Source organism: Musca domestica, unplaced genomic scaffold, assembly GCF_030504385.1.
Source record: "Musca domestica strain aabys unplaced genomic scaffold, Musca_domestica.polishedcontigs.V.1.1 6, whole genome shotgun sequence".
Taxonomy (NCBI): domain Eukaryota; kingdom Metazoa; phylum Arthropoda; class Insecta; order Diptera; family Muscidae; genus Musca; species Musca domestica.
The window spans coordinates 16,274,721-16,292,182 of record NW_026712363.1 but is presented as its reverse complement, the minus strand read 5'-3'; the positions used below and the strand labels follow the sequence as shown (position 1 = coordinate 16,292,182).

Below are 17,462 nucleotides of genomic sequence, written 5' to 3'. Positions count from 1 at the left end.
CTACCACCACTATTTAAAAGGTTAGCAAAATTATTACCCAAGATTAGTAAAATTAAAATACCAAAGTTCCATGTGATATTTATTTAATACATAGTGAAGATTCGATTTTCCGGTGTTTGAAACCCCATAGTGAAATTAGTAGAATTTAATGGAGCTCATTTTTTTCTTTGAGATCCATTACATAAACTGAATAGTTTTGGTAGAAATCGGCCACTGTTTAAAAGACTACCAATTTTTTTCCAAATATTATTGATATCAAAATCCGGAAGTTCATTCGAATAGTTCATTATTGTATAGGGAGAATTCGGAGTTCTGGTTCGAGAAAACCTATAGTGGAATTTAATGGAGCTCATTTTTCTCATTGAGACCCATCACGTAAACTGAAGAGTTTCGGCAGAAAGCACTGTTTAAAAGGCTATCATTTTTTTCACCAAATATTATTAAAATTAATATCCCGAAGTTTAAACAAATATTTCATTGTGGTATAGAAAAGATTCGGTTTTATGATGTTATGAAACCCTTAGTGAAATTTGATGGAGATCATTTTTCTCTTTGAGACCCATTACCTAAACTGAATAATTTTGGTAGAAATCGGCCACTGTTTAAAAGACTACCAATTTTTTCCAAATATTATTAAAATTAATATCCCGAAGTTCAAACCAATATTTTATTATTGTATAAGGAGGATTCGGACTTCTGGTTCGAGGAAACCCATAGTGGAATTTTGTGGAGCTCACTTTTCTCTTTGAGACCCATCACCTAAACTGAAAAGTTTTGTTAGAAATTGGCCACTGTTTAAAAGGCTACCAATTTTTTTACTAAATATTATTAAAATTAATATCCCGAAGTTCAAACAAATATTTCATTGTAGCATAGAAAAGATTCGGTTTTCTGATGTTAGGAAACCCTTAGTGGAATTTGATGGAGCTCATTTTTCTCTTTGAGACCCATCACCTAAACTGAAAAGTTTTGTTAGAAATTGGCCAATGTTTAAAAGGCTACCAAATTTTTTTTATCAAATGTTATTAAAATTAATATCCCGAAGTTCCAATCAATATTTCATAGTAGTATAGAAAAAATTCCGGTTTCTAGTGTTTAAAAACCCATGTCCAAATATAGCACGTGTGTCTAACTTAGGTCAGTTACGAAATGGACAATATTGATAACTTTTTCGGAACATCCCCCATAAATCTATATATTAGCCCTCCTTCAAATATGGATATAAAGTCCATCACTTCTGGAAATTTTTAAAGCAGTAACAGGCCATAAAAAATTGGATTCATAAAAAATTGTTTTTCATTGACTAATAGACCTGGAATCGTAGATGTAAAAACATTTTGTTTGTAATTCCCAACAATACAAAAAAATTATCATAAATTCCAAGCGCTTCTATTACAAACCAAGCTTCAGGTTATCTTTCATCAAGCCAATAACCTGATTTGCAATTAGAACCCAAACAATACATTGTACTTTCTAATATTTCAAAAAAAATGCACAAGTCAATGAAATTTAAATAGGAATTCAAATTCCATTGAACTTTAGATGTTTGCCATTCTCATAGATTCTTTTTTCGAACTGGTTATATTGGCTTTCTTCTTAGCTTGGGTCAATAACATTGATTTGGCTTCAAGTCAAATAAAGTCAACAACAGACAACACTTCCAGCCACAATATTGAGTAACAAAAACTAAATACTTGAAAAAAAAAAAACAAAGTTGTGCAGAAAAAAACTCATTCAACAATGAATGCGTTTCAATATCTTCTCAACACGAAAAATTGACAATCAACTTAACCCTGACCTTCAGCTACATAACACTGAATACTCACTCGGTTGAGGCAAATAAACAAAAATTGAAAAAAAAACAACATCTCACATGAAAAACGTTTTGTAACAACAAAAAAAAACTCTGTCTGCGGGAATGTCTATTTGGAGCTACACGGAATGTCTGGCCAAAAATAAAAATAAAAACACAACAAATTCGAAGTGACCACAAAACGTTTCCTTCATAACCAAATTGGGATTATGTTGCTGTTAAAAAAATCAAAAACAACAATAACAGCGAATTTAACAACAATGCCTTCCATTGAGGAAAAAGTCGCGTTGAGGCTACTTGAAATTGTCGATTGGAATATGTATGGTTAGACAGGAAGTTACAGTGGATAAAAGTGGTAGTGCAATGGAAATTCCAAATTTGATATTTTGGAGGATCATCAATTCTAAAGGGAGAATAGGGGCTCTATTTTTCGAACAATGATATGTGAGCGCCTTTGAGCTGTTTTAGTCTAGGATTGTTCTTCCATACTAAATCAAATTTCTGTCTTTCAGCTCTATTCCTTCATCCAACTCCCAAATTAGTACCATTTAGTACTTTTCGTACAAATAAAGTACACATTTTCAAAACCATTTTCCAGATGCCAATAATATTCCAAATGAGACCTGAATGTCAAATTTTAGGATTGCAGCCCTATCCCTTCACCCAATACCATACTAGGTACTATTTAGTACTTTCGTACAATTATAGTACACATATCCAAAACCATATTTTAACCACAAGCACCCACAGTGACATCTATATCGAATTTCAGGATTTCAGCCCTCTTCCTTCACTTAATATTAAATTTTGTACTATTTAGTACATTTCGTACGATTATAGTACACATTTCCAAAACCACATACATATCTCAATTCAAGATTCCAACAGACCCCTCCATATAAAATTTGAGGATTTAAGCCCTATCCCTTAACCCAATAATCAATTTAGTACCATTTAGTACTTTTCGTACAAATATAGGACGCATTTCCAAACTACCACCAAATCTCAAATTCTGATGGTATCAGTAATAAAAATTTCAAATTTCAGAATTTCAATCTCTATCCCTTCACCCAAATCTCAGTTTAGTACCACTTAGTACTTTTCGAACAATTATAGTACACATATCCAAAGCCTTCTCCATATTTTAACCACCTCTGAGTCCATCTACTCTACGGGCAGCTGGACTCTCAGAGTCCATCTACTCTACGGGCAGCTGGACTCTGAGAGTCCAACTACTCCACCACGGCAGCTGGACTCTGAGAGTCCAACTACTCCACCACGGCAGCTGGACTCTGAGAGTCCAACTACTCCACGACGGCAGCTGGACTCTGAGAGTCCAACTACTCCACGACGGCAGCTGGACTCTGAGAGTCCAACTACTCCACGACGGCAGCTGGACTCTGAGAGTCCAACTACTCTACTGGCTGCTGGACTCTGAGAGTCCAACTACTCTACTGGCTGCTGGACTCTGAGAGTCCAACTACTCTACGGGCAGCTGGACTCTGAGAGTCCAACTACTCTACGGGCAGCTGGACTCTGAGAGTCCATCTACTCTACGGGCAGCTGGACTCTAAGAGTCCAACTACTCTACGGGCAGCTGGACTCTGAGAGTCCAACTACTCTACGGGCAGCTGGACTCTGAGAGTCCAACTACTCTACGGGCAGATGGACTCTGAGAGTCCAACTACTCTACGGGCAGCTGGACTCTGAGAGTCCAACTACTCTACGGGCAGCTGGACTCTGAGAGTCCAACTACTCTACGGGCAGCTGGACTCTGAGAGTCCAACTACTCTACGGGCAGCTGGACTCTGAGAATCCATCTTATCGACGGCAGCTGGACTCTGGGGCTGGACTCTTCAAGGACTCTTCGTCAATCTACTCAACGATGGGAGGCCTCTAAGTCCATTTACTCTACGGCAGTGGGTCTTTGAGTCCATCTACAGCTTAACCCTGAGCCCTTCTTCCATATGGCAGAAGGCTTTGAAATGTCTGTTTTTAATACCGTCCGATCCAGCCTGAACCCACTGTGCCAGCAAGCTTAGCAATCTCCCCGTACATCTACAAATAATGAACTCTTGAAACATCTTCATGCGGGATAAGTAGCAAAGCACAAAATATTGATTTTGTTGTTGTTGTTGTTCTTGTCATTTCCAAGCACTTCCGTGAGTCATTTAAAAATGCTGCTGCTGATGTTGTGGCTGTTGTTTTTTTCTCATTATGATTTATTTAGTTTTTGTTACGAAAATGCTTATGTCGATGACAGTTGGGCATGAAATGCCGCCCGCCAAACAACAACAACAACAACATCTGTCAAATTTGTTATTTTTATAGTTGCTGCAACTTAAGTACCCTGTCACCACTCAATATCATGAGGTTCATCAAACCATTTGTATTGCATCGATTCGCTTGTGTGTTGGAGGGGGGAGGAGGAAGATCTATCAGTACCAGCATTTCAATTATCAAAATTAAGCTGGGAACTTATTGTGTTGGCCTACCCCCGGCTCCTTTGCTATGAGAATTTTCGTAATCAAGTGCAATTTGTTTCAGTTTGTGTTTGTCTTTTCGAAAGTTTTTTTTTTTTCATTTTTTTTCTTTTTTATTGATTCCCTTTCATTTAACAGTTTGTTGGACTTTCCTTATTTATTAATTAAAAGTGGAAATATGGTAAAGCGGGACGAGATGGAATAGACATTGAATTCGATTTCATTCGATTTCGTTGCCAAGGCAAAGTATGGAAAATTCTGTCTCGCTTTTCGTCTTCATTTAAGACAATTGATAGCAATCAATTAAGTGATAATGGAAAAAAAACCAGGGGAAAACATCAAGAAAATTATAATCTCGGCGCTTCCAAGACCAGCAAAAAAACTAGACACGAGACTTGATTAAAAAAATTGAGATGTCTGGGAAATTACTGAGGTGGATTATGACGAGACAGTGCAATGAGACAGAAGGGGTCTTAATCATTAAATGCAGAGCAGATTTTTATTTGAAAGGGAAATCACTTGCTCGAAGTTGTCAGAGGTAATCACCAAAGGTAGACAGCGCTCCTAATGTGGATTTTAAAAAAACTTAACTTCAAGAGCCACAAGACCTCCAAACTTGGATATTTAAAAAAATATCTCTTGTTACTTTTATAAAGCAGATTTTTATTTGAAAGGGAAGTTACTTGCTTGAAGTTGTCAGAGGTAATCACCTAAGGTATACAGCGCACCTAATGTGGATTTTTAAAGGACATAACTTCAGTAGCCACTAAACATCCAAACTTGGATATTTTAATATCTCTTAAAGAACCCCCAAGAGGACAAATATGGATTTTATAACGATTATTTCTTGAAGGATGACCAGTGCCCTTATCGACCGAACGAATAGATTTGTTGGAGATTTTTGTGAAGGTCCATCAGGCCTGAAACTTGGTTGTTTTAAGAATATTTTCTGAAACACCACCAGAGACTCAAATGTGGATTTTTAAAGAGGAATTCTTGAAGGACTATCAGAGCACCAAACGTGGATTTTTCAAGAATATTTTTTAAGGACAAGCAAGTCTCCAAACGCGATTTTTTTAAGGACAAACTAGTCTCCAAACTTGGATTTTTTTGAAGAATATTTTTTAAGGACAAAGCGTGTATTTTTAAAGAGTAGTTTTTAAGAACATACGTGGATTTTTTAAGGACAAGCAAGTCTCCAAACCTGTATCTTTTTTTTTTGAAATGGAAGATACTCGGAAGACAAATGGGATGCTTGAAGTTGTCAGAAGAAAACACTAAATATAGACAGTGCTCGTAATGTCGATTTTTAAAGAATATAACTTCTAGAGTCACCACATCTCCAAACTTGGATATTTAAAAAAAATATCTCTTAAAGAACCCCCAAGAGGCCAAATGTGGCTTTTATAAAGACTATTTCTTGAAGGACCATCAGTGCCCTTAATATAGTTTTTTTTTGGAGATTTTTGTGAAGGTCTATCAGGCCAGAAAATTAGTTGTTTTGAGCATATTTCCTGAAGCATCACCAAAGCCTCAAATGTGGATTTATAAAGAGTAATTCTTGAAGGACTATCAGAGCACCAAATGTGGATTTTTCAAGAATATTTTTTAAGGACAAGCAAGTCTCCAAACGCGATTTTTTTAAGAATAATTTTTAAACTTTACTTGGATTTTTTTGAAGAATATTTTTTAAGGACAAAACGTGTATTTATTTATTAAAGAGTATTTTTTAAGGATAAAACGTGGATTTTTTTAAGGACAAGCAAGTCTCCAAACCTCGGAAGACAAATGGGATGCTCGTCGATTTTTAAAGAGCATAACTTCTAGAGTCACCACCTCTCCAAACTTAGATATTTAAAAAAACAAAAAAAAAAAAAAAATAATATCTCTTAAAGAACCCCTAAGAGGCCAAATGTGGCTTTTATAAAGATTATTTCTTGAAGGATAACCAGTGCCCTTAATATAGATTTTTTTGGAGATTTTTGTGAAGGTCCATCAGGCCTGAAAATTGGTTGTTTTAAGCATATTTTCCTGAAGCACCACCAAAGCCTCAAATGTGGATTTCTAAAGAGTAATTCTTGAAAGACTATCTCGGCACCAAACTTGTATTTTTCAAGAATATTTTTAAGAACGATTTTTTCAAGAATATTTTTAAGGACAAAATGTGAATTTTTTTCAAGAATATTTTTAAGGACCAAACGTTGATTATTTTTAATGTTTTTAAGTACAAAGCGTGTATTTTTTCCGGAATATTTTTAAAAACAAGCGAGTCTCCAAGAGTATTTTTTAAGGATAAAACGTGGATTTTTTTAAGGACAAGCAAGTCTCCAAACCTCGGAAGACAAATGGGATGCTCGTCGATTTTTAAAGAGCATAACTTCTAGAGTCACCACCTCTCCAAACTTAGATATTTAAAAAAACAAAAAAAAAAAAAAAATAATATCTCTTAAAGAACCCCTAAGAGGCCAAATGTGGCTTTTATAAAGATTATTTCTTGAAGGATAACCAGTGCCCTTAATATAGATTTTTTTGGAGATTTTTGTGAAGGTCCATCAGGCCTGAAAATTGGTTGTTTTAAGCATATTTTCCTGAAGCACCACCAAAGCCTCAAATGTGGATTTCTAAAGAGTAATTCTTGAAAGACTATCTCGGCACCAAACTTGTATTTTTCAAGAATATTTTTAAGAACGATTTTTTCAAGAATATTTTTAAGGACAAAATGTGAATTTTTTTCAAGAATATTTTTAAGGACCAAACGTTGATTATTTTTAATGTTTTTAAGTACAAAGCGTGTATTTTTTCCGGAATATTTTTAAAAACAAGCGAGTCTCCAAGAGCAGATTTTTTGAAAAAATTTTTTTTTAAGACAACCCATTTTCCAAAATCGGATTTTTCAAAAATATTTTTTAGGATAAGAAGGACAAGCCAGTCTCCAAACGTTAAGTTTTTTAAGAATATTTTTTAAGGACAAGCAAGTCTCCAAACTTAGATTTTTTTAAAGATTTTTTCAAGGATATTTTTTTAAGGACAAGCCAGTCTCCAAACGGGGATTTTTTCAAGAACATTTTTTTAAGGACAAGCAAGTCTCCAAACGTTGATTTTTTATCAAGATTTTTTTAAGAATACTTTGTTAAGGACAAGCCAGCCTCCAAACGTGAATGTTTTTAAGAACGAGCAAGTATCCAAACGTGGATTTTTTAAGCATAATTCTAAAGGACAAGAAAGTCTACAAACTTGGATTTTTTTTAAGGACAAGAAAATCTCCAAAAATGGATTTTTTCAAGAATATTTTTTATGGACAAAGATGTCTCCAAACTTGGATTTTTTCAAACATATTTTTTAAGGACAAGAAAGTCTTCAAACTTGGATTTTTTCCAGAATATTTTTAAAGGAAAAGAAAATCTCCAAATGTGAATTTTTTCAAGAATATTTTTTATGGACAAGGAAGTCTCCAAACGTGGATTTTTTCAACGATATTTTTTAATGGCAAGAAAGTCTCCAAACGTTTTTTCAAGGATATTTTTTAAGGACAACCAAGTCGCCAAACGTGACAACGAAGTATTGAAACTTTGAAATTTTGAGACTATTTTTTTAAGAACAACAAAGTCTTCAGACCTGGATTTCTGAGAAGTATTTCTCGAAGGACAGCCAGATATCCAAAAGTGTTTTTTGTAGAAATATTTCTTGAAGGACTATACAGGGTCAGATAAAGGAACTGCAACAAAGTCAAACGCCATAATTTTTATTTTATTTTATTGAATGAAAACAAAAAATTGCGGAAAAAACATCAAATTTTAGAATAAGTTTAGATTTGTACGAATTGGTCACCTTTGGCACAAATTATGGCCTTCAAACGGCCAATGTAACCGTCACACGCTGCCCGAATGTTGCTCTGCGGTATTTTGGCCCATTCCCGGCGAAGCGCTTGCTTGAGGAGATCTACACTTTGGTATTTTTTAGTACCAACCTTGCTGTCCAAAATACTCCAGACACAATAGTCCTACGGATTGGTATCCGGAGATTTTGGTGGCCATTGTGCGGTGGAAATGAAGCGAGGAACCTCATTTTGTAACCATTCTTGGGTGACGCGTGCAGAATGCGGTCTGCGGCCAAAATGTTTTTGTGTCCAAGTTTTTTAATACTCCCTCCAGAATATTTTCTCGACAATATTCGGCATTTATTCTGATGCCACGGTCGATTAATAACAGCGGAGAGCGACTTTCGGCTGTTATGGCAGCCCACACCATCACCATGGCCGGCGCTTGAGTTCTAGTGGCCAACCGAAGGTGCACATTTTCAGCTGACCTCTTTGGCAAGTGAACACGATCATTTTGATTGTTCACAAACTGCTAAACAACGAATGTTTTCTCATCGAGGAAACCCAAATTCAGCAGTTCACCACTTTCGGCCAAACGAAGCCACCCTATAGCTCTTTTGAGTATATTTTCTTTCTGTTACGATGTGAGTTTTTGCACTTTTTGGAATTTCCATGTCTTTACCTTGAGCTCATTTTTCAATATTTGCCGAATGGAATATTGCTAAATGTTCAGTTCACGAGCCATTTTTCGGCCACTGCGACGCGGGTTTCGATCAAGGCGCTTCTTTACATTTAGAACCATTTCTGCTGATGTTGTTTCTTCCGTCCGCTTCCTTGACGACGGGCTACGCTACCAGCATCACGGTAACAAGCGATGGTACGAGACACAAAATATATATTCACATTTAAATGCTGGAGTGCTCTAACGATAGCCACTTGTGGTTTTCCAGCCAAATATAAAGAAATCACACTATCACGCTTGAATTCCATCAAGAATAACTTTTTTTCTGGAAAATTCTCCCCAAAATGCTTTTGTACGCTTGTAAACAATATAATGAGCTGTCACTGGAATAATTTTAACAGCTGTCGGACGAGTGACTTAAAAATGACAGCAATCTGAAGTTGGTTGTATTTTTTTCATCTCACCCGATATTGTTTCATTCCTTCGAAACCTATGCCACAGAGGGTCAACAATTTGAATAATCATAACAGAAGTTAAAATATATTTAAATAATCGAACATTGGTTGGAGGTATGTGTCTACATTTTTAACTTGTTTTTTTTTAAGATTTTAAAAATTAAATTTTCAAAAATTAATTTTTTTTTGGCAATCAAAAAAATAATAATTAAAAAATCTCTATTTGTAAAAAAAATATTTTTGTAAAAATTACTATTGAAAATCTGTTTCCTTAAAATAAAGATTAAATATTTTGTTTTTGGAAATAAAATATTTGTGGATTTTTAAGACTATGATATTATTTCTCAAAATCAATTTAAAAATGGTATAATTTAAGTGGGCTTCTTTTTTGACACGTTGCATATGGGAGTTTTTCTTTTGAATTTTCCCAAGAAGAAAACACGAAAATTTCACACTCGATGTTTTTTTTTTCTTCCAAGAGCTCATCAAGTAAACATTGAAAAACATAGGAATCTCAAGAAAATAAAAACAAACTGAAATTTAAATGATTCTATTGTTCTTATTATTGCTGTTGTTGTTGCTGTTATAGCTATTATTATTATAATTATTGCTGCTGTTGATTTATGGATGACTCAAAAAAAAAAAAAAAATAAATAAATAAATAAATTTAAATTTGCAAAAAAAAAAAAATACATTTAAAGAATTGTAAAACACCTGTTACGCTTTGGCATGATTCATTTATTTCACACACCAACGCAACCACCCCACCCACTTCGTGGCTAACACCGAATTAACAACCTGTAAATATGAATATTCCATTTCCCATCATCGTCGTGTCTTTCAGAATTTCTCGAATACAACGTCGTCGTCTTCGTCGTCATACATGTGTCCAACAAAGTCGAATAAAAAAATTGCCGTAAAAGTATTGAAAAGTCCCCAGAATCCAACATATCAGACGACAGCGAAGAACCAGGATTTCCATCTGTATCAGACGGTGGATCAGCTGCAGCAGCAGCAGCAGCCGCTGCAACAGAAAGCTTTAATGCCACCGCTGGATCATGCTACACATATCATTAGCCATCAGCATCATTGCAAGCATCATCACAAACATCATCTGCCACAGCAGCCGCAGTCACTGCCGCTCTATCACCAATACGAATATCAGCCGTCGTATGAGACTCAGGCTCAACGTCTAAGTCAGGCGGCCAGTGAGTTGCAGCATCAAAAACAACAACTCCAACAGGAGTTACAACAACATTTCCACTACAATGAGTATACGAATCAAAATAGTTTCTTCTACTTCGATAGAAAGCTGTCGTCGACGGCTCTCTCCTCGCCAGACTCGCCGCTGACAAGTGTCACCACACCCACCAATCAAACACCTCTGCATCAGAAATTCTCTTGCCATTCATCACCGCAAACGCCCAAACATTATCATCAGCATCATACGGCGCCAAAATGCCTTACTCAACGCCAATCATCGACGCCATGTTGCATGCGATCGGCTTCACCACCACCCGCACCCACCGGCGGCCGTCAATCAAAGGCCACGTCTACACCGGATCGCATGGCAAAAACACCCACCTCCTCTCTGACCAAGCCCAAGAAGTGGCGTCGACCATTTAGCTCATATCATTCCTGTGACGATTTGGATGCCACCAACAATGCCACAAATCTGAACAAATCGAAAAACTCCACCAACGATCATCATCATTCTTCGCCCCATCAAAATTCCAACGAGAAAATGGTCGTGGCCAGTCTAAAGTATTTGTGTGCCTGCACGGGGGCCACGCTGCGTAACTTGTCGAAACGTACCAAAGATTTACACAAGAAAAACTGTTACTCCTATGTGAAGGTATGAGGGGGGAAAAAAGCGGAGAAAAAGCTAATTTATTTTGAATTAAAGTTTTTCCCCAGGAATTTTAGTTTTTACGAACCCAAAAAAAAAGGAAAATAAATAAAATAAAATCTGGAAAAAAGGAGAATTTTTTCTATAGAAAAATCTATCCTCAGTTCCTGAGGAGAATTTTTCTATAGAAAAATATATCCTCAGTTCCTGAGGAGAATTTTTCTATAGAAAAATATATCCTCAGTTCCTGAGGAGAATTTTTCTATAGAAAAATATATCCTCAGTTCCTGAGGAGAATTTTTCTATAGAAAAATATATTCTCAGCTCCTGAGGAGAATTTTTCTATAGAAAAATATATTCTCCGCACCTGAGGAGAATTTTTCTATAGAAAAATATATTCTCCGCACCTGAGGAGAATTTTTTCTTTAAAAAAATCTATCCTCAGTTTCTGAGGAGAATCTTTTCTATAGAATGATCTTTCCTTTGTTCCTGAGAAGAATTTTTTTCTACAGAAAAATCTATCCTCATTTCCTTAGGAGAATTTTTTCTATAGAAAAGTCTATCCTTAGTTTCTAAGGAGAATTTTTACTATAGAAAAATCTATCTTCAGTTCCTAAGGAGAATTTTTTCTTAGTTACTGAGGCGAATTTTTTTATAGAAAAATCTATCCCCACTTCCTGAGGAGAATTTTTTCTATACGTAAAATCTCACCTCAGTGGCTGAGGTGGAAATTTTTCTATACGTAAAATCTCACTTCAGTGGCTGAGGTGGAAATTTTTCTATACGAAAAATCTCACCTCAGGGGCTGAGGTGGAAATTTTTCTATACGAAAAATCTCACCTCAGGGGCTGAGGTGGAAATTTTTCTATATGAAAAATCTCACCTCAGTGGCTGAGGTGGAAAGTTTTCTATACGAAAAATCTCCCCTCAGTGGCTGAGGTGGAAAGTTTTCTATACGAAAAATCTCCCCTCAGTGGCTAAGGTGGAAAGTTTTCTATACGAAAAATCTCCCCTCAGTGGATGAGGTGGAAAGTTTTCTATACGAAAAATCTCCCCTCAGTGGCTGAGGTGGAAAGTTTTCTATACGAAAAATCTCCCCTCAGTGGCTGAGGTGGAAAGTTTTCTATACGAAAAATCTCCCCTCAGTGGCTGAGGTGGAAAGTTTTCTATACGAAAAATCTCCCCTCAGTGGCTGAGGTGGAAAGTTTTTTATACGAAAAATCTCCCCTCAGTGGCTGAGGTGGAAAGTTTTCTATACGAAAAATATCACCTCAGTGGCTGAGGTGAAAAGTTTTCTATACCAAAAATCCCCTTAATTACTCAGGAAAAAAATTTTCAATCCTCAGTTCCTGAGAAGAAGTTGTTCTTCTTCTTTGCTTGTTAAATTCTCTGGTATCTGACAGCTGACGAAATTTTAACTCAGCAAAAATGCCATTATTTCATTTATCCATCACTTCCTATCGCTATACAAATGTATGTGCTTCACAATGTCTTTCACTCACTCGCATTCGATTGATTTCAATTTAATTCACTTTAAACAAACATTAACAACATTTCGAATAACAAAAAAAATGGTATTTCAATGTAATTTACGAAAGAAAAATAAACGACGACAGAAAGAGGAGAAAGCCAAAAAATCGAATCCATTTTTTTGGCAAATGTTTGAATAAATCAAAGTCCAATTTCTAATCAATTACATGTGACTAACACACAGATCGTTAGAATCGAAAACAAAAATGTGTAAATCTATTTTAAATTGATTGAAATTTCAAGATCAAGAAACCAAAATAAAACGTGTTGAAATGGTATTTTTAAAAAATACTAAAAGAAATGAAAACAAATTACCGTTTGGATGTGAAATAATAGGTGGTCATTTTTAGGTTTTCAATTTTCTTCAGAATTTTGAAAAGAAAATATAGGGGGACGGTAGGGGGATATAGAACTTCATCAACAAATATAGGCAAATATCTGTTAAGCCTTAACAAAGTTTTGGGATTATGAACATCTCCTTGATACACCCTGGATCCATTTGAGATATAATTCAATCGATATGACTTCCTGTTAACACAGCCACCCTGTTTCGTTCGATTTTGAATTCATTATACCGTTAATGGTATCGGGAGCAATTCTTCCTAATATCCTTTGCCTTTTCAATAGCTCTTTGATACAATATTTCCCTCTGCAATGCAAAAAAATAATCTTTTCAATGCACTCAATGGGAATTCTAAGAAGTGCCTAAAAGTATGCAACATTTTAACCTCCCTCGTTATCTGGCTGTTTTTTATTCAAAGATACCTACAATAGATGATTGAAAAATATCATTAACATATTTTTATACCCTATACATAGTGGTAAGGGTATTATGTCTTTGTGCACTTGTTTGTAAAACGGAGAAGGAAGCGAGATAGGCCCATAGTTATTTTTGAGGATCTTCATAGAATCACTTTCTGAGTCGATTTATGCATTTCAGTCTGTCTGTTCGACCGTCCATGTGTTCTTGTGAACCAAATGCAGGTCGCATTTATTATCCGATTGAGATGAAATTTTGCAAACGATATTTTTTTGGCCCAAGGACAACCCCTATTGAAATCGGTGAAAATCGGCTATAGCTCCCATATATATGTTTCATCCGAATTCGGGTTAATTGTGCACCAAATGGCCAATGCAAGTCCAAATGACCTGAATTTCGGCACATCCGACCGAATTCAGTCTAGAAGCAAGTACATCAAAATACATCAAGTTTGTCATTCCGTTTGTAACACCTCGAAATATGCATTTTAGACCCCACAAAGTATATATATTCATGATCAGCATAAAATTCTATTAAAAATGCCATGCCGTGGACCCTGTAGGTCCACGTTTTGGTATAGCCTCCATATAACGATACCTCCCGATATTCGGTATTTTGGTAATTTTTGCGACAATATTCATCGAAATTGTTTCAAATTTGGTATTTGAAGTTTTAAATGAATACTGCAGCCTATGATAGAAAATTGTCTGTACAGGTCCACGTCTTCGTATAGCCCCCATATAACGGTACCTCCCGATATTCGGTATTTTGGTAATTTTTGTGACAATATTCATCGAAATTGTTTCAAATTTGGTATTTGATGTTCGTAATGGATACTACAGCCTATAACAGAAAATTGTTAATGCAGGTCCACGTCTTCATATAGCACCCATATAACGGTACCTCCCGATATTCGGTATTTTGATGATTTTAGCGACAATATTCACCGGAATTGTTTCAAATTTGGTATTTGATGTTCGTAATGGATACTACAGCCTATAACAGAAAATTGTTAATGCAGGTCCACGTCTTCATATAGCCCCCATATAATAGTACCTCCTGATATTCGGTACTTTGTTGATTTTAGCGACATTATTCACGGGAATTCTTTCAAATTTGGTATTCGAAGTGGATACTTCAGCCTAAGACAAAAAATTGTCTGTGCAGGCCCACGTCTACGTATAGCCCCATATAACGGTAGCTTCCGATATTCAGTATTTTGACGATTTTAGCGACATAATTCACCGGAATTGTTTCAAACTTGGTATTTGAAGTTCGTAATGAATACTACAGCCTAAGACAGAAAATTGTCTGTGCAGGTCCACGTCTTCGTATAGCCCTCATTTAACGGTACCTCCCGATATTTAGTATTTTTATGCTTTTAGCGACATTATTCACCGGAATTGTTATAAATTTGGTATTTGAACAAAAATTACCTATGCAGGTCCATGTCGTCGTATAGACCTTAATATAACAGCTACATTCGGTATTTTTAAGATTTCAATAGAATTTTTAACGGATTTTATTGTTTTTGAGAATAGCCAAATGGTGGAGGGTATTCAATGTTCGGCCCGGCCGAACTTACAGCTTTTTTACTTGTTTTTGATATAATCCTTTTCGAAGTGATATAATGTACTCTATAACAATGTTATTTGATATAAACCATTAAAATGTCTCTGTCAGATTTAGTGAAAATCGATTCAGAATTGGATATGCCTCCCATATATTAATTTGTGCCCTCTGAAACCAAATTATAACTGCTCTAAATCCAAATGTTGATAGGTGTTATGATCTACATCAAATAAATTCTATTGTTACGGGAGCTCTACTAAATATGCATGGAGGTGTAGGGTATCATATAGTCGGCCCTGCCCGATTTTTCCTTACTGGTTTTAATATTTGTTTTCAGTCCTCTATATCGATATATGTGTAGTTCACATTCTCTAATTTTGAGGTCAAATAAATTTCCTTGACCTCTTGGCAAAATTTGAAATTTATTTTCGTTTTATTTTTGCAATATTTATTTATTTTCTATTTATAAATATTAATAATTCAATTCGTTTTATTGATTTATGTGTGGGTTTGGATGCTGACAAAAATAGCCAACTGTGAAACCAAATCCCCACCCAACGAGGCTGGTGGTAATAATTGGCCAACAAAATCAAACGAAAATAACCCACATACGGCCTTTAGCACTGTTGGGGCATTTTGCAAATTTTATGACCCAAAGTGGTGCACCAAAACGAGTGCACAAAAGCAACAAGAACAAATGTTTTGGATATTAAATCATTTCCGTTTGCATATGAGAATCTGAAAATGCTGTGGACATTGGAAATTGTTAGCCATATTTTCCTAATGAAAGAGGGTTTGAATATTTTGAGTTCAAATTTCAATTCCAGCTGATTTAATTGACATTTTTAGATTTTGTGAAATAAAATGCAATTTAGAATTTAGTGTTCTTTTTCAAAATAAATGCAAGTTCCGCTTTTTAACAACAAGACGAAGTCAATTTTTGCCAATTTTCTTTCCATGAATATTTATTTTTCCTCATTCTGCTCAGTTTGGAATTTTCGCATGCCATTTTTTTGGTTGTTGTATTCTTTGTTTCTAAAAAAAATATTACCAATTTGCTTAAAACTAATCAATTTCTTTATTTCGTTTTTTGTTTATTTTTTTACAGCCCACGTGGCGGGTATGGGGTGAAGAAAAGGATACCGATATTATTTACACCGTATACCTGAAAAAGGTGTGCTACCACCGGCCCACACCCTCAGCAGCCAATGTAAGTATACTTTGCCATACAGGACATTTATTTATGTTATTGTTGTTGTTGTTTGTTTGTAGAAATGTGAATGATTTATTTGAACTATCAGTTAACGTTCAAGGATAGTGTCAGAGTGACAGTGGCACTGTCATTAGCTCTAATTGGGGGAAAATTGTATTGTGAAAATTCACCATAAATGGGAGAAAAATAAACAGAGAGAGAGAGAGAGGAGGAAAGAGGAGAGGAAGAAAAATGATATTTTAGGTTATTTTCGTTTCAAGACCAACGACCGAGAGTCATTGACAAAAAATAGTTTCGTTGGCCAAAAGCTAGAAGTTCAATGCTATGGGAGTCCTTTGGGGGTGGTTGACAATGGACAATGACTTTGACATTTAGCAATAGGCTCCAGAAATAGATTTTGTTTGAACAATATATCCAAATACTTTTTTTAAGAATCAACAAATGTGGATTTTTTAAAGAAACATATTTTTTAAGGACCTACAAAACATGGATTTTTTAAAGAAATATTTTTTTAAGGATCAACAAACGTGGATTTTTTAAAGAAATATTTTTTCAAGGATCAACAAACGTGGATTTTTTAAAGAAATATTTTTTCAAGGATCAACAAACGTGGATTTTTTTTAAAGAAATATTTTTTCAAGGATCAACAAACGTGGATTTTTTAAAGAAATATTTTTTCAAGGATCAACAAACGTGGATTTTTTTAAAGAAATATTTTTTCAAGGATCAACAAACGTGGATTTTTTTAAAGAAATATTTTTCAAGGATCAACAAACGTGGATTTTTTAAAGAAATATTTTTTCAAGGATCAACAAACGTGGATTTTTTAAAGAAATATTTTTTCAAGGATCAACAAACGTGGATTTTTTAAAGAAATATTTTTTCAAGGATCAACAAACGTGGATTTTTTAAAAGATTTTTTTTTCAAGGATCAACAAAAGTAGATTTTTTTAAAGATTTTTTTTCAAGGATCAACAAACGTGGATTTTTTTAAACAATTTTTTTTCAAGGATCAACAAACGTGGATTTTTTAAAGAAAAATTTTTTTAAGGATCAACAAACGTGGATTTTTTAAAGAAATACAGGGTGAGATGAAAAAACTGCAACCAAATTTGGACTGCTGTCATTTCTAAGCCACTCGTCCGACAGCTGTTAAAATTATTCCAGTGGCAGCTCATTATATTGTTTATAAGTCGGATGTTGATAAGTGAAGGATATCAGGAATTACGATGTTGTGTTTGGGTCACAATGGCGCTCAGGATAGTAACGATTTAAATGTAATCCGGAA

The 17,462-nt window shown here is 35.1% G+C and overlaps 1 protein-coding gene across 3 annotated transcripts in view; it reads left to right on the top strand.

Annotated features, from left to right (window-relative positions):
* LOC101891529 (ral guanine nucleotide dissociation stimulator-like 1) overlaps positions 1-17,462 on the top strand; it is an 85,154-nt gene that overhangs the window by 59,573 nt on the left and 8,119 nt on the right. For 2 of the 3 annotated variants that reach the window (XM_011294211.3, XM_011294212.3), the window contains one exon: positions 16,070-16,171. In XM_011294211.3, the coding sequence (XP_011292513.1) occupies positions 16,070-16,171 (102 nt within the window). Of the gene's footprint in view, positions 1-10,094; positions 11,106-16,069; positions 16,172-17,462 lie in introns of all 3 variants that reach the window. The other variant, XM_005183471.4, reaches the window with a different exon arrangement.